This window comes from Molossus molossus, unplaced genomic scaffold (assembly GCF_014108415.1).
Source record: "Molossus molossus isolate mMolMol1 unplaced genomic scaffold, mMolMol1.p scaffold_m16_p_13, whole genome shotgun sequence".
Lineage (NCBI taxonomy): Eukaryota > Metazoa > Chordata > Mammalia > Chiroptera > Molossidae > Molossus > Molossus molossus.
In genome coordinates this window covers 27,083,301-27,108,869 of record NW_023425348.1, presented here as the reverse complement: position 1 = coordinate 27,108,869, position 25,569 = coordinate 27,083,301, and the positions used below count along the sequence as shown (strand labels likewise).

Sequence of the window (25,569 nt, the reverse complement as noted above, 5' to 3'; positions counted from 1 at the left end):
TATTTCAGTATACTTCATTTTGTATCTTTCTTATGAATGAGCTTCATTTTATATCTTTCATATTCTTTTAATATGTTTAAATGACAGTTTATTTCCTTTTCTGTGAACTAAGTCCATATTCTTTACCAATATTTTTTATTAACTCATGAATTTTTTATTGACTTGAAAGGACTATTTATCTATTGGGAAAAGTATATCTTAATTTAAAATTAGCTGCAAATATTCTTCCTGGGCAGTTTTTGCCACACAGAAATTTACTTTTACAAAGACAAAAGTACCAATCTTTTCTTTTAAGGCTCCTAGGTTTGTGTCATACTTAGAATAGCCTTTTCCACATCAAGATTTTCAAAAAATGTATAACAATTTCTTCTAGTACTTTTATTAAATAATCCATATTTTTCATGGAGATATGATGCCACCTTTATCAAATACTAAATTCCTCCATATATGGAGGCTGCTTCTATGTCAAAAGGACATAGGCAATCTGAAAGAACACCCAATGGCTAAAGCTGGTACAATTTACTTGAACAACAAAACAGATTACAACCATATTAAATTATAACCTAAAGGAGGGAAAAATAAGTTCATACTAATAAACAATTGAATTAGTACCTAATGACATAGACAACTGAATAAGTAAATAAATAAATGGGAGCCAAGGGACAATCTTCCTTACTAAAGAATACCACTCAATAAATATAGAAAGAATGTAGAAAATCGAAAATCACCATTAGAACACCACAATCATAACTGCTATAGGCAAGAGCCACTAATACATGCTAAAACCAGTGGACAAACTTTAAAGAGAAACAAAATGGTTATATAGCCTCAAAATATCTCTCCCAAAATATTTACAAGTTACAGTGGTGGTTTTAACCATGGCCATAAATTCTTTGACACCCCTCTCTCCTGGAAGTGGAACTTAATTTCCTCTCTGAGTGCAGACTGGACTTAGCGACTCCATTCAAACAGTGCACGGAAATGGAAAAAAGGAACTGGACAGCAGAGAAACCTGGCCGACACCACCTTTACCAGGTGGGTCAGTGTCAACAATATCGTGTATGCCCGACATATATGAGAAAAGCACTTCACCTCTGTGGGGAATATTTTTCCCCAAAAAGCATAATCTTAGTCTAATCACGAGAAAAAGCCAAACTGAGGGACATTCTATAAAATATATGACCAGTACACCTCAAAAGTATCAGAGTAATAAAAGACAAGGAAATACTGAGAAACTGGCATAGGCCGAAGAAGACTAACAGAACGTTTCAGCTAAATGCAAGGCGGTATTTTAACACAATGTTTAAGAAAAAGCATGAGTACCTTTATGGACATGGGTTCTTGGTGGATATCATAAATAAGTCCCTAAAGCACAAATCTTTTAAAAAAATGTATTTGACTACATCAAAATTAAATATTTCAGTCAAAAAAAGGCACCATAAACAAAGTCAAAAGATAATGCACTGTTAGGGGGGCAAACCCATGCCTAACAAAAGCTAAGTATCTAGAATACCTAAATAACTTCTGCAAAGTCACGAGTAATAGGCAAAAATTCCAATTTTTAAAATGGGCAAAGGATATGAACAGAAGAGGATACTATAGAAATTGAAGAAAATACTCAGATCCACAATTAATTGAGGAATTACAAATTAATATAATGATGCACAGAATAGTCAAAGAGCTACATTTACTATGAAAATAGGTTATAATAAAGGTGAAATGGCTCATTGTTAATGTGTTTATGTATCTTATACAGAAAATACTCTACATAAGACAACTTCATGTAAGCATGTAAATATACTTACTTACTAAAACCAAAGTTGACTGACTGATCGCTGATAATTTCAAACTGTACAGGACGATCACCCATGCAATATTTTCTTAATAACTCGAGGCACGAATGTAATGTTTTTCTTGAGGGCTTATTTTCATGAAAGAGATCACCACCTAACAAAATAAAGTCCACCTAATCGGCAGAAAAGTGTTAACATTAGTAAGTTTTATAGATAAACACTTTCTAAAGATAAAACAGGTAGAAAAAAAATATCATACAAAATACTATCATGGATGGAAATTTAAAATTTTATATTTTACCCATTCAAAAGACCTTCCAATCTGGTGATTAATCTGACTCCAATTTATGTTCCTAGGCCATCTTCCAAAAAAAAAAAAAGCTATCTTCAGATTATAACACCAAGTCTCTTGCTATGAAACCCTAAGTGATCACATTTTTTTCATTACTCTAATCAAGGATAAATGTAGCACTTTAACAGAACCTATGAAAGAGATAGCCAATTCAATTCAAATTATTCATTCCACAATTATTCAGTTCCTCCAGGCACTGGCAGCTAAGGAAATAGCAATCTACAAAACAGATAATGTCCCTACCCTCATTAAATACTGACTGTGCAATAACCTGTACTAGGCCCAAAATATAATCCTTATCCTAAAAATGTTCAAAATCTAATGGAAGAGATAAACTGTTATGCATCTGGAGATAAGTCAGACTGACATGCACTAGAATGGATATGTAAATGAACCAGGAGCAGAGATGACATTACAATGTCATCTGAGGAAAGGAAATTCCTGAGAACATGGTGGCATTATGAAGAATAAATGAGATTCTGAGGAATGGCATTCTAGGAACAACCAAAGAAAAGGAGAAATCATACCAAAAAAAAAGTCCAACACACTGATGCTTTCAAGAAGTGTATAATCTATCCGAAGAAATTTGATGAAGTTCTTAATCATGCAAAAGATCCCAGTAGTACAGATCACTGCTGGAGACTATGGGGGGGGGGGATATGCCACCCCAAAAAGTGCCACTTTAGCATGGGGATTGTTTTGAGCTGAAGGCAATTAAGACCCAGCTGAGGCAGGACAAACATTTTTATCTTTCCCTTAACTGCCAGAAGTTTATATAGAGAGCCCATACCAGGAAGAGGGCTATTTAGAGATGACTTTTTATATCAGAAAGACTTATCTGCATTACCAAACATCTGCTCTTCCCATCTTCCTGTGAACTGCCTTCCTTCCCTTTGAAGCTCTAGCTCCTTCTTCTTTTGCTCAGGACAGTATGTAAGCTCGATTACCTGACTACCAGGGAGTCTCATACTTTTATGTACAAAATCTGTTTTTCTTCTCTTAATCTGTCAATATAATGATCAGACCAGCCAAAGAACCTAGACTGAAAGGGAAAAGTTTTCCATCCCTTCAGTAGTCAAAGAAGCTTTAACAAAAATGTGGGATTTAAGCTAGGTCTTCAAAAATGAACATGATTTGAATAAAGGAAGAAAATGGTCATCATCAAAGGCACAGAAGAAAACAAAACAAGTAAAAAACAAATTTAGGGGGAAGGCAAAAGGGGAGCAGTTTAAATGACACAGTTTCACTTTGCAAGATGAAAAGCCATTTGGAGGTTGGTTACACAACAGTGTGAATGTGCTGAACGCTGCTGCAGTGTACACTTAAAAATGGTTAAGATGGTAACTGTTACTATGTTTATTTTACTAGAAGAAAAAACTTTTAAAAAATGTTTTTAGAAACTGGTTTGTGACTCTAGGGAACCCCAAAAAGGACAGAACTGGCTTCTGTGGTTTTCTAGCCAGAAGTGAATCTAATCATGAGGAAGTGTCAGACATAGCCAATTGAGGACTCAGCTAGAAAAAAACTTGCCTGCACTCTTCAACGTCAGTCATGAATGACAGACAGACTACAAAAGACTAAAGAAATATGACAACTAACACGAAATGCAATCCTGGAGCAGGACTTAAATTCCACCTACCTGCCCCCAGATTGGCATACCAGACATTACTGAGGCAACTGGTAACATAATTTATTGAATCAATATTAATTTCCTGGTTTGGTAAGTGCACTGTTGTTATACATGCAATTTACTCTGAAATAATTCAGAAAATTGTGTGTGTAAGCAGAGAGAATAAAGCAAATGTGGTAAAATGTAGGAAAATCTGAGTGAAGAGTGAGGAATTCTTTGTACTACTATTGCAACATTTCTGTAAGACATATTATTTCAAAATTAAAGGTTAAAAAAAAGACTCCAAGGAACTAGGGAGTAGAAATAAGGCTGTAGATAGCAAAGGCCCTACCAAATAAGAGGACTTCAGAGTCAGGAAGAACAAAGGCAAAAAGTAAATGCACATGGAAGTACCAGCATGGGGCTGTGAGGGGAGGGGGCAGTTAAACTTAAGGAACACAGGGAAGGGAAACGAGAAAATATAAGAGAAGGAAAGGACAAAGTGGGGGCGGGGGGAAAGCTAATGCTTAAGGAAAGAAATATTTCAACACTTAAAAGAGTTAGTAAATAAAGGAAACAGGATCCTCTCTTAGGCCCTAGACTGGTATTTCAACTGCCTGCCAGAACATTGCCTTGAATTTCCTACCGGAATCTCCCAATTCAAATGGTCTAAATCAGAATTCATCACCTTCCCACATAAAGCAGTACCTCTTCCTCATTTAAAACCTGTTTCTGTTATTGGCACCACCATTCTCGGCCTTTTCCCTCATCCCCACCTACTACAACTAACCAATGAAGTATGCAAATCCTATCTTTGGAATCTTCTTGCATTCACTTCCTCTTTTCCATCCCAGGCTACCACTTTAAAAAGGCCTCAAACTGGTCTCCAATTCATGCTAAACCCTGTTGCCAGAAGACTTGCTACTAAATTGAGGGTACAAACTCCTCAATCCGGCATTTGAAGCTCTCCTTAATGCAGTTCAAATCACGTTTCTGGTCTCTCAAGATGTTTTCTAACAAACACATGAGTGAGCTGCCCAGAGCTGCTGTTCCCCTGACATACCTCATATTGTCTCACCTGTGTGCCCTCCCTCCTGCTTTCTGTGAAATGGACTTTCTCTATGCTCTTTACCCATCAAAAGCCTACACATCCTTTAAAGCCTAAGTTAAATGCCACCTTCTTCATTAAAACGCATCTTGCCTGATCTAAATATCATCTCTTCTACCTCTAAAACCCCAGAAAACACTCTTGATTTTTTTATGGCTCTTATCATCACATATGACCTTGCATCTGAGCATTTTGGACATTTGTATTATCTCGAATTTGTCTGCTACATATTCTTTTAAAGTATTGTAAAAGACAAACCCATGCTATGTGAACGTACAGTAAAATTTTTCCCATTAGTCAGACCTTACCCCCTGGACTTTAAGAGAATAGCAAGAACTAGCTGCTAGAGTTAATAGATAACCACTGCACTGTATAGATAACTACTGCTTTGTGTACACCAAACTGCTTGCACCTTCAGGCATAACAGCTAACCACAAATATCTGCTTCTGTACGTACGTGCTTGCTTGCTCGTGCTTGCTTGCTTGCAAACCCTTAGCCCTAATTCCTTAACAGGGGCTAAGACAACTATATAAGCAACCCTCTCCCTGAGCTCGGGGCTGCTCTCTCCTCTGGGTAGGATGGAACAGTCGCCGAGCGGCTAATAAAACTCTCTTAATTTGAACCCAGTTTGGAGTCTGAGTCTGGTCTATCTTTTTGGTCTACAACAGTATAAACTATGACATTTCTGCAGTCAGAATATACCCCATCAACATTTGTAAATCTTTAAACTATTTTCAAAAGTAGCTCCTATTTGAATTAAAGGCACAAAGCACACAAAACCTGCTTTGGGATTTTAGTATATTGATATTTAAACAGACAATGTGAGCACATAAACAAACCTCTAATTTTAAGGAGGGAAAAGAGCTTGCTGAATAAGGGAATACTGCAAAACATTAACCAAACTTACTTCATTTTCCTGGGCAAGTCTTAAAATTTCATCAAGTGTAACAAATGTATCATTTCCTCTGACTGCATCTTTCTCCATAAATCCCAGATGAATATCAGTTGCAACTAAAATTTTAAATGTATTTTCATCATCACTGTATTGAAAAAAATGTTTCAACATAATTCATTAAAAGAATGTTCAAGTAAATTGAAACCTAAATTTATAAAACAAATAAACAGCAGTTATGGAGTAAAATTACTTTTCTAGTCTTAAACTAAGCCTGAAAATTTGAAGTATTCAAAAGATCTTTCACATCACATGGTTTGCCTGTGACTAATTCAGTACGGAACAAGTGTACACAAATTTTTAAAAGGTCTGTGACTGCTTCAAAAAATTAACTTCGTCACAACTAGTTTTATACACTCAATTGTACCCTGGACCTGAAAGCTTTGTTTTCCTATTCTGATCCATAGCAAAAACCCAAGAGAATGTGACACCATATCTAAACTTGCTATTTATCCATTTTGCACTCCTCCAGGTAAAATTAGAGTTAACTGGTTAATTTAAAAAGCCCTTCCTCTTACTTTATAAGTAGATTTTATGCTAATAAATTAGTAACTTACATCCAGGCCCCTGAAGTTGACCCTTTGACTCTAATCTCTATACAAAGTTAGTGTTTCATTAACAAATACAGCCAAAAGACAAAACAAAATTATTTACAATTCCATTCAAATCATAGTATTCAAAGTTACTTTCATATGAAGCAGTAGTGCAATAGTTATTAATACCCTCTTTATGTTCCTTTTAATGTTCTTTAAAACATTTTTGTATCTATCTTTTCTCAACTCACACATGCAGTTAGATATTGCTGTCTCTGAAACATAAGAAGGCTAAAGACAGAGAAATTAACTGATTTATTGCACAACTAAGTGTTAGAAATGGGACTAAAACCCAGTTTTAAAATTCAGGCTATTTTTCACTAAACCATAATAAACTTTAAATATATATATAATTTTATTTATATATATATATAAATCTTATTTATATATATATATATATAAAATTCAAATCTGTATATGCAAGATTCTTCCAAAAAAGATCTCTCCAGAAACTTTAAGTGACACGTGCAGTTCAGACTGCCACGTACACAAGTAGTCTGAAAAATTTGAGATCACTACCCTATGCTTTCACAGCAACTTATGAAGTATTTTCATGATTCTCTCATTTAACATCAAAATTAATCTGAGAACGGCACTTTTATTCTAATTATACAAATGAAGAAACTAAGGCAAAGTTTAGAAAACTGCTCACTTGCTCAAGGTCACACAGTATTAACCAAGGAACTAAAACTAGGGAGAACGACTCTAAGTCTAAAGCTTTTTCTACATAATTGTTTCTTGTCCTTTTACTTATTTTCATTTTACTCAAAATAATTTCCAATTTATTCCTCTAAAAATGTGCTTCACCAGACTCGCCTTGACTAGTAAAACTTTATCATAAAAACTAAAGAATATTTATACCTGCGATACTTTAAGACAAAACCTAAGACATAAACTTGCATACTATAGCACCATAATCAAATTACTGCAAGACTCAATCTATAGCTATATATTGTCTTTTAGTTAGTAAATATATAGTAGGAATTTTTAAACATTTCAAATATTCTTTTTGACCACTATTACTTCTGTTTATTGTCAAGCTACCTACTGCTAATTTATTAAATATGTTTGGGGTGGAGGGTTGATCATAGTTGATGGGCTTTAGGAACAAAAAGCAACAAACAAGATTACAGAAGACAGGTGCTTACAGGGCATCTGTATGACTCATTTCTAGTCCAGCTCCTCTAGGACCAGTTTTCTCTCCCAAGTAATGTCCGGTCTTGAGCTCAAAAGTAATAAAACTCACTCGATTCCAAATTCTAAAAACAAAATTATATTATTATAAAACACGCATTTTTTAAAAACAGACTGGCAACAGTGGAAGTCTCATTTTCATCTAAGCACCTACTGTACTTTTAAGAGTCAAGAGTAGAAAATAGCACATCTTTAGTGCCATTCTAGTTTCACCGTTATGATTAAGCTCATTTCTTGTTTCCCTTTTCCATGCCCTATGGGAAACTGTTAAAATAATGGGCAAAAAGGGTCACACACAGTGGTTCTGGTTTAGCACACAAACACCTCTGAATGTGCAGAAATGTTTGAGTTGCTTGCACTGGCTACTCTGGAGCATAGAGGGGACCCCGTATTTCCTGCTCAAACACAAGATTTTCTAAAGGAACGGGCTAGTTTTGGAAAGAGGGTGGTCCCACGTTTAAAACTAGTGCAAGTAAAACTGAAACACGTTATCTGCGGAGAAACACCTTCAGCCGCCTGCAGAACAAATGGCCAGCATATTTGGGGAGGAACAGCTGCTATCTCCAAACTTCTGCCACGTCCAAATTCCCAGTGCCGTGGGGATTCAAGCCTCAACATGCCTCCACCACCGGCCTCTCGGAAGCAGAACGCGGCACCCCCAGGGCTCTTCCCCAGCCCACTCGGCCCCTTCTTCTCAGAGGGTCCATCCACTCTGGGCTTCCACTGGGGATCCTGCACAGAGAGGAGGCGGGTACGACTCCAGAATTCCCCATTTAAGACTCTCCAAAGCCACACCGAGGCTGTCTTACCCGGGAAGAGGGAGTGAGATTCGTGAGCAGAAAAGCAACAGCTCGGCCTGAGCCCGTCTCTGAGAACCGCTTGGACCTAAACCTGAATTAGGCGGGAGAGAAAAGCCAGCTGTCTCTCTCGCGATGCATCATTGATGACGTACGCGCTTCCAGTCCTCTGCGGCTTTCATTGGCTGTCGAATGCCGTGAGGGCGATGGGAAAGTAGCCGCAAGGCCCCGCCCCCGTGTATGAGCCAATCCTGAGCCGCCGAGAGGACGAACCCCGGAAGCGAGGTTTGCCGCGGCGAAGTCCCCTCTCTAAGGTGGGTGTCTCTTTCTTGCCCAGTACCACGCTTCCTGGTTGCTTTGTGCCACCTGGGAACTCCCGGGCCCGTAGGGGCGGGTCACTTGTCGACCCCGGCCTTGCCACAGGTACTAGATGGGGCTGGAGCCGTTACTCTGCTCTTGCTTGTTCCGAAGGCCGCAGGAGTGACTCCGGGCCTGTGAAGTGAACAGCGGGCGCCGGAGGGCCGGGACTGGTGGCCTTCTCCCTTATTCCCACTCCCAGAGGTAGAGCATTCAGACCCTCAGTTTCTCACGCCTTTCCCGGCTTCCCCTTAGCCCTTATCTCGGATTTAGCACATATGGATTGTTTTGTACTGACAACAGTAGAATCTAGTACAGTAAAAAAATTTAAAAATGAAGTGAAACTTTTTAGAAAATGTGGGCTTTTTCACTTCCATTGAAATTCCTTAATCTAGGGGAAGTTGTTTTAATCTATTCCAGCCCCCCCCCCCCTTCACCTGTAAAATGGGTTTAGGGCCCCACCTCTCACTTTGTGAATGTGACCTTTATGTTAAGAAACACCCTGTTTCTTCCAAGTATGGAATATCACCAACTAAAAATCCTGATTGCTTTTTTAATAATTGAACCAGGGAGATGCACCTGGGTTTAACTTTTTACATTAAATCCACCAATAAAATTGTATGTGTAATTTATTGTATCTGGAGCAATACATTCAAAATTTATAAAAAGAGGGGCTTTATAAAAAATAGAGTTGGCCCATGAGATCTGTAACAAGTGAATTTTTTGTTATTTACTGGTATTTATTGTTTCATGAATTAATGTGTGGTCATTTTCGTGTTGCAAAGTTCAGAGGATAGTTTGAGAATAAAGAAAAAAGTGAGAACCATTAAAACATAAAGCAATTCTGATAGTTTTTCTCATAGACTGAAAAGCTGGACAGGGCTTGGAACTTCTTTAGTGAAAAAAATCCTTACAATTTAAAATGAAGTGACAGGCCCAGAGAAGGTACTAGTCATGAATGATAGATTTAATGCTCTTGGCACTAGTAGTACCATTTAATGCTGCATTAGGAGTGTATACTATTAAACTTGTAAAATTAGATGGAAGTAAGTATCTTAGGGGTATGACTAAATCTCCAACTTTTCAGAATCCATTTCAGTCCAAATCAAGTGGTAGGAATTTAATTAAATTTAATTCTACAATATTTCTTAATGCCTCCTGTATGTGAGTGGGACATAAATATGTTAAATATAGTTTTTATACATTTTTTTTGGTCCTCACCCGAGGACATCCTTTCATTTTTCTTTTTGTTCAGATAGAGTGGGAGGGAGAGAGAGAGAGAGAAATCGACGTACGACCAACCAGTGCCAGGGACAAACTGCAACCTAGGTACATGCCCTTAGCGGGAACCGAACCTGGGTCTCTCCAGACCACAGGCCGACGATCCAACCACTGAGCCAAACCGGCCAGGGCTAGTTCCTATACTTAACTATTATCTTTTAAGAGAGCAAAACAGCCCTGGCCAGTTTGGGTCAGCGGTTAGAGCATCAGCCTGCGGTCCGGAGAGACCCGGGTTCCCTTCCCGCTAAGGGCATGTACCTCGGTTGCAGTTTGTCCCCGGCCCTGGTTGGTCCATGTTTCTCTCTCTCTCTCCCTCCCACTCTATCTGTACAAAAAATGGAAAAATGTCCTCGGGTGAGGATGAAAAAAAAAAAAAAGGTCAAAACAAAATTAGTGGTGAAATAAGATGATAAATAACACACACACACAAAGTAGAATTTGAGAGAGATCTAATTTGGAGGATTAAGAAAGACTTAATGGAAGAAGTAACATCTGGGAAGAGCCTTGAATTCAAACAAATATAGGAGAGGCTGAAAAATTGTATTTTAAAATACAGTTTCAATTACAATTGACATACAATACAATTTATATTAGTTTCACAATATAGTGACTAGACATTTATATACCTTGCATAGTAATCACTTCAATAAGTAGAAATGGTATTTTTAAAATATCTATTCTCCTCCTTTTCTTTGACTGATTAAAGTTTAATATGCTATGTAACTCTTTAAGCTGGTTTTGGTTTATAAATTCATATGGCAGCCTAGCAACATAAGCATCACTTCCTTTGGGAAGCCCTCTCTAATCCCTTAGGACCCGGTTAATGATGACCACTCCCCACCCCCAGAATATTTATTATATCTGGACATGGTCCTGTCATAGCACTTATCCTGCTGTCTTTTCCAGTCACTCCAACTTGACAGTAAGCTTCTTGAGGTTAAGATGTGGATCTTGTTCATTATTGAATCCCAGTACCCAAACACAGGCACATAACAGGTATTCTATTCATATTTGTTAAATGAAGGAGTGAATGATGGCCAAAATTCAGTTTCAAAACGAAAAGCTAATTAAGAACTATAGTTGTCAATCAATGAATAAGACTACTTTTAAAGCAGTGAATTTTCCCAAGCCTGAAATTATTAAAGAAAAAATAGAATAACTATTACAGATGTCATGATCAAGATATCTGCACTGATAATAGACTGGAACACATCTTTTTTATTCTATCTCTAGGGATCCCTGATTCTTTCAAGTAGTTTTTTGTTTAGAAGTCTTTGTTTCTGCTCTATAGTATCTATGTGTCTAGTTTATAAAATATGTGCCTGTCTTGCCCTGGCTGGTGTTGCTCAGTGGTTGGAGCATCATCCTATATACCAAAAGGTTGCAGGTTTCATTCCTGCTCAGGGTACATACCTAGGTTGTGAGTTCCATCCCCAGTCAGGATACATGCCTGAGGCAACCAACTGAGGTTTTCTCTCACATCACTGTCTGTCTCTCTCTCTTCTCCCTTCTCCCTTTCTCCCTCTCCCGACCTCTCTCTAAAAGCAGTAAGTATTTCCTCGGGTGAGGATTTTTTAAAAATGTGCCTGTCTTTATTAGTTATAATTTTAAAACTTCAAGCATTTATCACTCTTAGCGTAATATAATAGTATCTAAACCAATAGGTTCAAAATAAATACAGGCATACCTCAGAGATAGTATGGCTTTGGTTCCAGACCACTGCAATGAAGCGAAAGGTAATCTTTTTGCTGGTGGACGGTCTTGCCTTCAGTTTGTAAAAAAAAAAACAAAAAACACACATCTGTAATAAAATGAGATATGCCTCTACAGTTATAACCACTGACTTAGTAGAAGAAAACAACAACAAAAGAAATATTAGGTTATTCAAGATATAGATAACTGAAAGGTATCAGTTCTAATATTTAGTGAATATAAAGGCTATCAATAAACCAAAGAGTTTAGACAGGGTTTATTTTTGTATGTTTGTAAGACTCATCTATGCTGTTGATAAAGCCTCAATTAACTGTTTTGCTAATAATTTTTTGTTTGTGTTTTCAGATCTTGATGAATAAAATAAAGCAGATATAATTCACCTCTAAAAATATTATTTGTTCTCTGGTATTTGAAATGCATTGTGTTTAGAATAGTAGTAAAAATGGAGAAAGAGAAAGTAAATGATGGACAACCAGATCCAGAGAATTCCTTGGACTTTTCTGAACAGTTTAACCAACTTGAGTTGTTGGAAACACATGGACACCTTATCCCCACTGGTACCGAAAGCCTCTGGGTAGGGAATTCTGATGAAGATGAGGAACAAGATGAAAAGCCTGAAGAGTGGTATCAATTGCAAGAAAAAAAAATGGAAAAAGATCCAAGCAAATTGCTTCTTTGGGCTGCTGAAAAAAATCGGGTAAAAAAAAAAAAAAAATTGAGGAAGAAACCATAATATAAGAGGAAAAGTGTTCAATTTAGAGCTAGAAGACCTGTCCTTAAACCTCTATTTAGTCTGTAACTCTGGGAAAATCTTACTATTTCTGACTGCTATTTTCTAATCAGTAAAAATGGCCATGTCAGAGTTGGTATGGCTCAGTTGGTTGGTGTTCTATTCCTGGTCAAGGCACATGCAGTTTCTGTCTCCATCCCCAGTAGGGGGCATGCAGGAGGCAGCCAATCAATGTTCCACATCCATGTTTCTCTCTCTCTCTCTCCCTCTCCCTTCCTCTCTATCAATTTTTAAATCTCTTTTTAAATGGCTGCTTTAATACCTCTTTTATATGGGGTTTTGAGGATCAAATGAGGCAGTGTACATGAAAGCACATGGTAAGCTACAAAGAGTCAAATTAAATATTTAGAGGGCTTTAAGGATAATTAACTATAAAGATCACAAGCAGTCATCTGTATTTTTTAATCATTTCTATTAAGTCATTAGGATCATCCTAGAAACAAGTATTTAGGAAAGGGAAGGTGGGAACTAACATTTATTGGCTACCAACTATATATACCATGTGCCTTTACTATATTAGTTGATTGAAGCCTTGTATATCCCTAAAGATAGATAATATTATTCCTTTTTACAGATTAAGAAATTGAGATTTGGGAATATTGTTTTGCCCAGGATCATCCAAGTACGGTGATCCTACTTAACATCAACAGTCTATTCTTCCCATGCAGCTACTTCTACCTCATTTTATTGAGTTCCCTCATGCCTCTGTTAGTACACTAATAACTAAAATGACTTGCATTTTTTGGATAACTCTTTATCCCAAGAGCAACTGTATCCCACCACAGGCCTATCCAAACTGAAAATCTCTTCCTGAAAATGTGTCTAAGGTTGTTTTAGTTAGAAGGAATTGGGCTCTTTAATCTCTAGATTTCTTTATTACCATTACGTTCTGATAAAGAAGTTCTTTTTTTATTTTTTATTTTCTCTTCACCTGAGGACATTTTTGCATTTATTTTCAGATAGAGCAGGAGGGAGAGTGGGAGGAAGAGAGAGAAAGAAACATCGATGTGAGAGAGACACATCGAGTGGTTGCCACCCACACAACCCCAACTGAGACCGGGGACAAACTGCAACCGAGGTACATGCCCTTAGTGGGAACCAAACCCGGGTCTCTCTGGACTGCAGGCCAATACTCTAACCACTGAGCCAAACCGGCCAGGGCAAGTTTATTTTTTAAAGTTTTATACATTATGTACATTGGTGTGTTACTCCTACAGGACAATTCATCTATTACTATGAATTCTTTACATATGACATCTAAAATATCCAATACAATTATAGCCTGTATTGTTTTTCTAGGACTAAAGCTCTTGTGTGATAAGAGCTTTAATTGAACAGGGAATAAATATATGGGTTGATATTAAGAGAATGACATTCTTAAAAGCAATACTTTATGGTTAACACTAACGTGTTCATTCTTAAATCAGTTGCCCTTTCCCCTCCAAAAATGAAATCGTATTTTTATTTTAAAGTCATCTGCTAATAAGTAAATTTTTATTTAACTTAATCAAATCTGACACCACTAGGCAGTCTAATTTTCTTGATTTACTGTTTAGTTTTGAGTTGGGTTTTTTAAAGATCTCTATTTTTCTTTTCAGCTTACTACAGTACAGAGACTACTTTCTGAAAAGGCCACTCAGGTGAACACTAGAGATGAAGATGAGTATACCCCTCTTCATCGAGCAGCCTACGGTGGACACTTAGATGTTGTCCGTGAGCTAATTGCACAAGGAGCAGACGTTCACGCGGTGACTGTGGATGGCTGGACACCCCTGCACAGTGCTTGTAAGTGGAATAATACTAGAGTAGCTTCTTTCTTGCTTCAGCATGATGCAGATATCAATGCCCAAACAAAAGGCCTGTTGACCCCCTTACATCTTGCTGCTGGGAACAGAGACAGCAAAGATACCCTAGAACTTCTCCTGATGAACCGCTACATCAAACCAGGTCTGAAAAACAACTTGGAAGAAACTGCATTTGATATCGCCAGGAGGACAAGTATCTATCACTACCTCTTTGAAATTGTGGAAGGCTGCACAAATTCTTCACCTCAGTCTTAATGGTTCTAATCGTTCTCTTAAGTTTCTAAGTACTGGTGCCTCCTTTCTGTCAAAACTTCCCATAATACAAAGTTGACATCAAGTCTTACTACAAAAATTCAGTGGTAGTCGGTATCCTTCCAAGTGAATTGCCTGACCTTGATGTCAAAATGTATTTGAAAGTTGTTTGGATGTATCTTTAATGATTTCTGTGGAGTGTGGTTTTTATCAGAAAAAACTTTAACTTACCTATACTTAAAAATTTGTCATGGGTTGTACAGAAAACTAATGATATTTTTGGTGCTGATCCAAGAAAAATATATTTTTAAATATCCCCCATTCTGAATTTTTGTTCAGTATTTAGAATATTGGCATGTATTTTTATAAGGTAAGGTAACTCAGAATTCAATTTAAAAGTCTTAAATATACTGGTGCAGTTCAACTGTCATCTCTGTTACCACAGCCATTTACTTTCATTTTAAACTGTAAGAATTAACATAGTATAGTGACTTGAATCTTCATACGTTAAGAAAATTAAGAACCTAGATCTTTGTCCTTTAGAACCTAGACCATTTTCAGGAAACTAGTTAGCTGGGTGTTTAATCCATGGATGTTATATACTGCCTCCCCTACCACAATTCACATAGTCCTGAGGACAGTCCTACCTCACCCTGGTCCACCTACAGAATTCCTATTCTAGTGCTGAGTCAGCATGACTTTTAGACATGCCCACAATTATAGCTTGGTCTAAGAGATCATAATATATCTGCTACCTGGCTGGTTTTACCTGCCTAATCCTGCTGATTTGAGCACTGCTCATATAGCCTCTCAAGTTCACAGGAAGTATTGATTTTCCAGGGTCCTAATTTTATGCAAACAATATAAAGGCCAAGTGACAAATGAGTAAGGGGTTAATTATTATATTGGGGCTAGAACCATACAGTGGCTCAGGTTTTTTAAAAAAGCCAGTGTGGATAGTGACAAAAGCATAAATATAAATATTCAAAAAAAGAAAAGTTTTGAATAACAAAATAAGGCATGAATTCTTCCATGGGATGATGATGCTCACTCCACTGAGCCACACCAGCCAGGCTGTTTTTTGAGGGTTCTTTTTAATCTTAAATACGATTCTCTAGAGAGCTTTCTGGCCCACAACCTACTATAGTGATGGAATTTAGAGTCTTTATTTTATGGATGTGAAAGCATTCATTTATTTCTATTCATTGGCATCTATTACTGCATCCACCACTGTGCTAGAACATCGTGATAAAAAGAGGCCCAAAGAAGTAACACTTGCTCTGATTCTGTCCCTATCAAAATGAAACCTCTATATCAGTTCTTAATGAACACATACCATCATCACTCTGCCTGAAATGGCCCTAGGAATGGATGACACTGGGAGGTATAAGATATGATCACAAAGTCACTGATTATGCCTTTACTATAATTAGTTTATCATGGGATGCTCTAGTCCCTCTGTAAGATCACTAGGTGACCATTCAACTGTGCAATATCAAGTGCTTTCTCTAAAGGGAATTTAAGATCTCTGTTTATTAAGTTTAGAAAACAGTAAATTAAGAAAGATTGAGTAACTGTTGATTATGTAAATTCCTGAAAGTTTCCCTTTGAAATCCTAAAATTTTACTTCTGGGAACCTAAGTAGAAATGATCTAAGTCAGAGTTATCACAAAGATAAAAACCACACATAAAATTTTTAGTGTTTGTCTAGTAGCTGCATTAAAACAAAAACAGGTGAAATTAATTTTAATAATACATATTATTTAATAAATCCAAACTATTCATTTCAACATGAGATACATATTTTAAAATTGTTGAGATATTTTACTGTTTTGGTAGTATAAGTCTTCAAAATACAGTGAGTGTTTTATGGCACATCTCAGTTCAGACTAACCACATTTGACTAGTGGCTACTCTATTGAACTGAGCAGGTCCAGACTCCTGAAACATTGCCTGAGGCATAGCTGAATAATTAGGAGGAATATTAAACTCTGAGCCAGATAGATCTGTCACCGTCTGTGACTTTTGGCAAATAAACTCTGTTTTCTCATATGTAAAATGGAGATACTATTCTATCTTGTTACAGTTTTATAAGGAGTAAATGAGCTATAATGTGGATAATGCACCTATTAAATGGTAGGTTCACACACACACACACACACACACACAAATGGTATTGAGCATTTCAAGGAGAAATGCCCTTCCTACCTTAGGTATTTGGATCCTTGAATATCCTAAAGCTCTCCCTTTATATTCCTGTATGTAGTTCCTCTCACGACTTTCCAGTAAAATGTGCAGCACAGAGCGTCTTTTAAGAATCCAAACACCTCTACACCTAGGAAAAATGCCTACCTCATCTTCCAAGGTCCCTACCCGATGTCAGAGGTATCCAACAGAAGAAGGAAAAAAAACCTCAGGAAGTAAGCAATATAAAGTAAAAGAATTTGAGCAAATAATTACAAGGACTTAAAGGATATGAGATTCTGAGAGAAGGTGTATTTCCAGAATAGATCCAGGGCCTGGAATCTGAGAATGGCTTATTGCTCATTCTATATGCAGCTCCTCGATGTCTAGCAAATGGGTTACTCTTTAAATTCATACTAATTGTTTCCCTTTTCAGGATGGGTCTTGTTAACACTGAGCACATGGAATAAAAACACAAAAGAGCATTCATTTTTTTTTTATTTATTGCTTTAATTATCCAATCGAAACTCAGGTAAATCTAATAGTTCTCACTAGGAGTTTAATGACATTGCCATGACCAACAGAGGGTCTCAGAGTAGCAGGACATGTAGGCCAGAAAAATCTGCTTCATGAAATGTATAGCTTATAAAAATCTAAGAGCAAGTTGCTACCTAATTTTTCTTCTTTCTCTTTCTGTTGTAATAGGTTCAGCATTTCATCTCTACTAGACATAAATACTTGAAAATTAGGAAAACATCATTGGAGAATTAATGTGGATTCATAAGGAGCACCGTCTCCTGAGGGGGCATTAGAGTTTCGTTTTCAGATACAGCTGCCTTCAACAGAGGCAATTTTTAGCAATCAAAAAAAATGAGAAATGATCCTGCCATTATTTTAAAAATCAGGTGCCTGTCAGATTTTCCCACACTCCAATAACTCAAAGAGAAAGCATATCCTGATTGAAGGGATCGGCTCTGGGGCCAAGACATAGCTGTGCTTTGAGAATCACACTGAGACCTGATACAAGAAACAGGTCCTTCAGGGCACCTTCCAGAAAAAAAAAAAAAAAAGGCACTGGAATTCATATTTGCTTTCATGTGCTTTTGCATATTTCTTATTTGAAGATAGGCAAAGCTTAGAAGAAGAATCAAAAGGAAATGTATATTAGGGTCCTTTTCTCTATTCCTTTGATTTTGGTCTACACATTTAGACAATGAGGAGGTTTTTGAGTCCATCTAGAAAGGTAGTCTTATGTCAGGGTTTCTCACACTGTTGATTTGGGAGCCAAATAGTTCTTTGTTGTGGGGGCATCCTGGGCATTGCCCAATCTTTAGCAGCCTTCTTGGCCTCTACTCACTCATGCCAGTAGCACTTCTCACTCCTTTTCCCCACTTATGACAACCAAGCATGTCTCCAGACATTGCCAAATGTTCCCAGCTCTGTACCATCCAAAGTCTCTGAGGCAGGAGTTTCATTATTTGGCTAGCCTCAAAGTTGTTTTATTAGCATGCAATATAATTTTATTTAAAGCACTTTTTCCGTAAAGTCCAAATATCCATCAGCACACACTCAAAAATTAGATAATCATTGATTCTATTTTAAATATTTAGTATTTTATTAGTGAGGTCATTTAAACACATTTCAAAATTGGCTAAAACATACAATTAGAAAAAGAAAACTTCAGTATTGAGTGTCATTTGTAAGAAAAATTCACTTCCTACTTCCAGGTTTTGCCTTAGGTTAGATTAGTTAATTTTTAGAGAAATTCTAACTTCTAAGTATTAATGGAGATGATAATCAAATCCTGATTTTTAATACATTGCCCCATTACAAATGTAAATTTTTGTATTGCAATGTTGAATAAAATGCTATTAAGTTGATACACAAGCTTTTTACTTTTAGAAGAGAATGGGTAAGCAAAGACAATAGTGTTTGTCAGAGAAGAATGACATGGGGAGGGAGCTAGCAGGTTCTGGGGATAAAACCACTAGAGAAATAGACACAACTCTCTTAATGTCATTATAGATGTAAAATTCTTTTAATTCGTTATTTAAATAAAATAATAAATGGTATAATTTATTTTGGCAGTTACTTTCACTTTAAAAATTAATTCAAGAAGAAATACATCAAAATTATAGTGTAAAATATATTCTACATTTGTTTATCAGCCTTCCCCATCATCATTTATATAATGCATAAATAATACAGTCTCATCTGATCTTATGAAAGTTCATATATATCCAAAATGTGATACACTGAACCACTGTGATATTAGTAGCTAACAGTGAGTGCTTACATGTGTATCAACTGTGCTTTATAAGTGCTCACATACATTATCTCATGTGAGCCTTACAGTAACCCCATGAGGTAGATGCTATGCTAGAAATGGGGAAATTGGGCTTATTGCAGGTTAAGTCAGTTGCCTGTTGTCATGAACTAAGTTTCCAGAAAGCTCACATTTAAATATTGTAGCCTTTATCTATGGTGTTCTTTTTTTTTTTTTTTGGTACATGCCCCTAGCGGAAACCGAACCTGGAACTCTCTGGTCCGCAGGCCAACGCTCCAACTCCTGAGCCAAACCGGCCAGGGCTCTATGGTATTCTTGAATGTTAATATCTGTGTATCAAATAATAATTTAAAAAATTCAATTTTCCTTAATATTATTATTTTTTAAATAACACATGATTTAAAAAAAATTTTTTTTAGAGAAGAGAGAGAGAGAGAAACATCGATGTGCGAGGGAAACATTGGCTGCCTCCCACATGCCCCCCACTGAGGATCAAGCCCTGACCGGGAATCGAACCGGGACCTTTTAGTCCATGGGACAATGTTCAGTCCACTCAGCCACTACAGCCAGGCTCATTAATACTATTTTTATGTAGTTTATTTATGGTAGAATTTGAGAACATAAAAATTACCACTAGTAGGAACAAATTGCATTTTATAGCATAAAACATAAATAAAAGTTTTATTAACTCATAAGCACCAAAGCAGTTTTTTAAAAAAAAAAATAAAGGGTATTTATACAACCTGATTTCAAAACTAACTGAAACAATAGTTTTAAGACAGTGTGGTAATAGACATAGTGACGACATAAATCAATAGAGCAGAGTCTAGAAATAGATCCAGATGTAAATGATAAATTAATGTTTGACAAAGAGTCTTAAAGATTTCAATGAGAAATTCCCTTAAAGAAATAGTACTGGAACAACTGGATATCTTTTGGAGGATAAATAAATTCATTTATAGACAGCAGAGCAGTAGTTGTCTGGTGACAGGGACAAAAGTTGGACTGGAAAAGGGCAGAAAGAATTTTCTGGAAGTGGTGGAAATGTTCTGTAGCTTCGTTGTAGTGGTAGTTTCGCAGGTGTATACAACTGCCCAAATCATTAAATTCTGTACATTAAATGGGTTAAGTTTTTGTACGTATTATTTTTTCATAGCAAGTAAGGACATACAAGGATCTCTTCATCAAACTTTAGGGGTATATCTTTCTTGGGACTGTAGAGTCCTGTTAATTATCCAAGAGGGAAAAAAAAAAAAGATTTTACCAAGTTAGTGGAATTTTAAAATCCAAGCAAAAAGCCCTTTGTTATTGGAAGGAGCAGTTTCTCCATTAAATGGTAGCATAGAAAACAAAATAATGGCCTCAAAATAGTTTATTTGACAATATTCAACAGATTTGAAAAGATGGCTTAGTTATTATAAGAAGGATTTTATTTGCTTTTAAAGTAATTTAGATCGGGAATTATAGAATCTTGGATACCAAAGTGATTATAGCACCTACTCTGGAGGAAAAAACAATAGCATTAAACATTCATTGTTATTCAGTTGCCCTGTTACTAAGCAGAAGAAAAGACTAAAATGACTTCTGGAGATGTGTTCAAAATCTATAGAATTAAACACAAAATGTAAAAATCCACTAGTTTTTACTAATACAAAATAATAATAGTACCAATACATTTTATAAATTTTACAAGAAAAATTTAGTCTTGAGTTTTTAATTAAAATGAAACTAGGGCCCAGCCAGTATGGCTCAGTGGTTGAGCATCGGCCCATGTACCAAGAGGTCACCAGTTCAGTTCCTGGCCAGGGCACATGCCCAGTGTGGGGCAAGCAGGAGGCGGCCAATCGATGTTTTCTCTCATCGATGTTTCTATCTCTCCCTCTCCCTTCCTGTCTCTAAAATCAATAAAGAAAAGAAATTTTTGGAAAAAAAAAAAAAAAAAAACTAGGATAAGCCATCCTGATGTTTTTGTTGTTCATTTTTTTAATAAAAAAGTAAAGAAAATGGTAACTGCATTTTCAGATAAAACAGTACATTTTATAGTTATTTTTATCAGTAATTTATTCCCAAAAAGATTTCAGGTTGTGTATAATTGAAAACACATTTAATAATTAGAAATAGAAAATCAAAAGCCATTTAGAAGGAGAAAGAAGGAAATAAACCACCTAAATAACTAGAGTTACTACAGTTGACAAATTATCTCTAAGCTTTTTGATATTAGATACAAAAAGAGAAAAACAATAATTGTATAATTCCTTTTTATTTGATCAAAGTAAACCACACTTTTTTAATGAGTAAAATTTTCAGGCATATTTTTTCTAACTAAAATGTGCTTAATTTTTATATAATTTTGTAGAGGTATAGAAAACAGTAAAGTTCAGAAATCTTGATGAATTCTACAAAGTGAATACACCCGTGTAACTACAACCCAGATCTAGATACAGAACACAGCACCCCAAAGTCTACTTTGTGCTCCCTCTCAGTGTTCCTTCAAAGGTAACTGCTGTTCTAATTTCTATCACCATTGTTTCATTTTGCCTGTGTAAATGGAATCACTTATTATGTATACTTTTGTGTTTGTTTCTGTCACTAAATATTACATCCATGAGATTCATCCATATTTTTGCATGTAGTGGAGGTTTGTTTTCTTATTGCTATAGAGTATTCCGTGATATGAGCATACAATACTTTATAAATATATTTTGTTGATTTTTGAAAGGCCATTGAATTCTTTTCAGTTTGGGGCTTTTATGAATAGTGCTGGCGTGAACATTCTAGAGTATGGTTTTGGTGTACAGGTCATACACTTTTGTATATATCTAGTGTTAGGGCTGTTAGTCCATAGGAAATATTTATATTCAGATTTAGTAAAAATTGTCAAAACAGTTCTCCAAAGTGGTTATACCAATTTATACTCTTAGCAGCAATGAATGAGAGTTCCCGTTGCTCTATATCCTCCCAACCTTTCTTATTGCCATCTTGTGTTTTGTTTTGTTTTTAATGACAATTCTAATAGGCATGTAGTAATATCTCATTGTACATATGACTAGTGATATGGAAAAAGTTTTTAGATGCTGATTTGCCATCTGGACCTCCTCTTTTGTGAAGTACTTGTTTATCTTTCTCCATTTTTTTATTGGACTATAGGCCCTTATTGATTTGTAGGAGTTCTTTATATAGTCTAGATACTAGTTATTTATTGGATATATGGATTGCAAAAATGTTCTCCCAGTCTGTGGCTTGCCTTTTCACTCTTAATGGTGATTTTAATGAAGATAATATCCTAATTTTAATGACCTATAATTTATCAATTTTTATTATGGTTAGTGTTTGTTTTTTATTTCCTATTTAAGGAATGCTTGCCTACCCCAAGATCATGAACATATTTTTTTATTATTCTAGCTTTAGAGTTTTACCTTTAATGTGATAATCCATTTTGAGTTGATATTTGTGTTTGATATGTGGTAGGAGTCAAGGTTCATTTTTTTCCCATAGTAATATCCAGCTTATCCAATTCCACCTATTAAAAAGACCACACACACACACACACACACACACACACACACACACAGCATTGTAGTGACACCTTTGTCATATATCTGGTGATCTTATATGGTTTGGTCTGTTTATAGATTTTCTCTTTTGTTCTATTGACCTGCCTTTCTTCAGTACCACAGTTTTAGTACTGTAGCTTGACAGTAAATCTTACTATCTGGTAGTGTAAATATTTCAACTTAGTTTTTATTCCTCAAGGTTGTTTTGCCATTCTTGGCCCTTTGAATTTACTTTTCAGTGTTAGAATCCTTGTCAATTTCTATTTTTAAAACAACCCTGCTGAGATTTAGATTAGAGGACAATTAACATCATTATAATATTGTATTACAATTCTTGAAAATAATATATTCCTCCGTTTATTTAGAGGTATTCATTAATTTTTCTTGATAATATTTTTGAGTGTTTAGGTGCAGTTCTTTTTGTTCTTAGATTTATTCTTATGTATTTGGTGACTTTTGATACTATTATGTTTTCTATTTATTTGTAACTTTTTTGTTGTTGACTATGTGTCCAGTGACCTTAATAAACATATTCTAATAGTTTGTCTGTACGTTCGTTTGAATTTTCTATGTGCACAACCACGTTGACTGATAATAAAAACAGGTTAATTTCTTCCTTTTAAAAAAATGTCCTTAATGCAATAAATTACATTGTTCGATTTTCAGATGTTAAACAAGCTGCATTTCTAAAACAATCACAACTTTATTATGATGTGTTATCCTTTTTTAAACATGCTGGGTTATATTTGCTAATATTTTTTTAGTATTTGAATCAGTCTTCATGAGGGAGATTGACCTATTTCCTTTTTTTGTAGTGTTCTTTCAGATTTTTAATAAAGATGAGTTGAGAAGTGTTAACTTTTTTCTAACTACAAGAATTATTTGGATAGGATTGGTGTTATATTATTTTTAAATGTTTGGAAGAATTCAACAGTGAGACTAGGTTTTCTTTGTGAGATAGGTTTTAATTTTGAATTCAATATCTTTAATAGTTATATTTCTAGAACTACTTTTAAGGTTATATTTCTTTTTGTATCCATTTTTTAAAGTTGTGGGGTATTTTTGTTTTTATTTCTTAACATATATTTTTATTGGTTTTAGAGAAAGAGGAAAGGAGAGGAAGAAATAGAAAGATCCATTACTGCCCTCTACACACCCCCCCCAAGGCATGTGCCCTGACTGGGGATTGAACCAGTGACCTCTTGGTGTACAGGATGATACCCAACCAACTGAGCCACACCAGCTGGACAGAAAGTTGAGTTTTTTAAGTGAATTGTCCACTTCATCTAAATTGTCAAATTTACTAGCATTAATTATTCATAACATTATTATCTTTTAAATGTCTATAAGACGTTAAAGAGTCATTCAATGAAGACATACTAAATGAACAAACAATGCAAAAAAAAGTGGAGCTGCTTGAGATAAAGACCCACCTGTTCCGTCTCCAGGAAATCCCTTGGGTACTGTGGAGCAGTTTGGAATTTGTTGAGCAAAGTGATCTCTAGGCTTCTCATGGCTCCAAAGTATTATGACTGTGATGTTCAACCAGCAGATAGAACCATAGGATTGGAGCCAGGGTAAAGATTGAATATGGAGATATTTAAAAGGCATAGCACCTTAAGGTGATAATAAAAGTGTTGTAATTGAATGAATTAGCAAAAGGAGAAAAAAAGAGCAAAGAGGGAACTTGAAGGAATGGCTACAGTGATGAGTTTGGAATTCTGGAAAGAATGACAGTAAGGGGGACATTACCACTAGAGAGGTAGCTGGAATGTCAGGAAAATGCACAGTTTTGGAAACCAATAGGACGCTTTCAAGAAAAATGGGGTATAAATCACTGTCAAATGCTATTAGAGAGGCCAAGAGACATGAGAGAGCATAGCTTGATTTGGAGATTAATAGGTACTGGTGACCTTTAAAAGGCTAAATTCAATAACATGGAGAGAATGGAAACAGACTGTGGGAAATTAAAAAGTGAATTGGGTGAGAGCAACTGGAGACCAAATGTAAATAATCTTGTTAAGAAAATAGGCCACAAAGGAAAAGAAGTAGAGTAATACAAACTTGGATATTTAGCATGGCAAAGGGAAGGACTTTATATATATTTTTACTAAGAAATAAAAGTCAATATGCAGAAGATAAATAATAGAAATCTGGAGGAGATTCAAGTAGAAAGTGAACATACAGAATGGAACAAAATAATTACAAATCATATATCTGATAAGGGGTTAACATCCAAAACATATAGAGAGATTTGCTCACCCACATTCATTACAGCATTATTCAGAGTGGCCAAGAGGTGGAAGCAACCCAAATGTCCAAAAACACATGAATGAATAAAGAATATGTAGTATATACATAAAACAGAATAGTAAGCCTTTAAAAAGAAGGAAATTCTGTCACATGCTAGAAAAGGCATGATTCTTGAGGACACTGTGCTAAATGAAGTAAGCCAATCACAACAAGATAAATACTATATGACTTAAACTCCTGTGAGATCTAAAGTATTCAGACTCATAGACACAGAAAGTAGAATGGGTTGTTGCCAGGGGCTGGGGGAAAAGGGGAAATAGGGAGTTGGTCTTCAGTGATTATAAAGTTTCTGTTTTGCAAGACAAAAATGTTCTAGAGAGCTGTTGTACAACAATGTGAATATACTTAATACTTTAAACTGGTTAAGATGATTAAAAAATAACTCTTAGTCATATAAAAATGATACTTTCAAATTTGTGATTCTCAAAAGGCCCTAAATGGTCTTATAGATTAATTTTACAAGTAAATGTTATAAGCCAGATTTATAAAATAAGTATATAAAAAGATAATTGAATGTTTAAACAAAAAGATTAATTTTTTTAGAGTTTATAACATATCTAAAAGTAAGACATATACAAGCAATTATATAGTGGCTGGAAGGGGAGAAATAGAATGTTTTTAAAAGGCAACCAGA

General features: G+C 35.7%; 2 protein-coding genes across 7 annotated transcripts in view; one reads left to right on the top strand and one right to left on the bottom strand.

The window, feature by feature from the left end:
* The window catches only part of MRE11 (MRE11 homolog, double strand break repair nuclease), a 64,169-nt gene extending 55,654 nt beyond the window's left edge, over positions 1-8,515 (bottom strand). For both annotated transcript variants that reach the window (XM_036259434.1, XM_036259436.1), the window contains exons 1-4: positions 8,412-8,515; positions 7,557-7,667; positions 5,771-5,903; positions 1,806-1,966 (exon numbers count right to left, since the gene is read on the bottom strand). In XM_036259434.1, coding sequence (XP_036115327.1) covers positions 1,806-1,966; positions 5,771-5,903; positions 7,557-7,576 — 314 coding nt within the window. In that variant the 5' untranslated portion in view covers positions 7,577-7,667; positions 8,412-8,515. The remainder of the gene's footprint in view (positions 1-1,805; positions 1,967-5,770; positions 5,904-7,556; positions 7,668-8,411) is intronic.
* Positions 8,516-8,667: 152 nt separating this feature from the next.
* Positions 8,668-25,569, top strand: part of ANKRD49 (ankyrin repeat domain 49) — a 42,917-nt gene continuing 26,015 nt past the window's right edge. Inside the window, exons 1-5 of one of the 5 annotated variants that reach the window (XR_004959254.1) lie at positions 8,668-8,713; positions 12,096-12,447; positions 14,139-14,538; positions 16,864-17,017; positions 21,425-22,232. Coding sequence is in view for 4 of the 5 variants with exons in the window: in XM_036258868.1 (XP_036114761.1) it covers positions 12,193-12,447; positions 14,139-14,600 (717 nt within the window). In the remaining variant the exon portion in view is untranslated. Of the gene's footprint in view, positions 8,714-12,095; positions 12,448-14,138; positions 16,386-16,863; positions 17,852-21,424; positions 22,233-25,569 lie in introns of those variants that run through there. The other 4 variants (XM_036258870.1, XM_036258869.1, XM_036258872.1 and 1 more) reach the window with 4 other exon arrangements.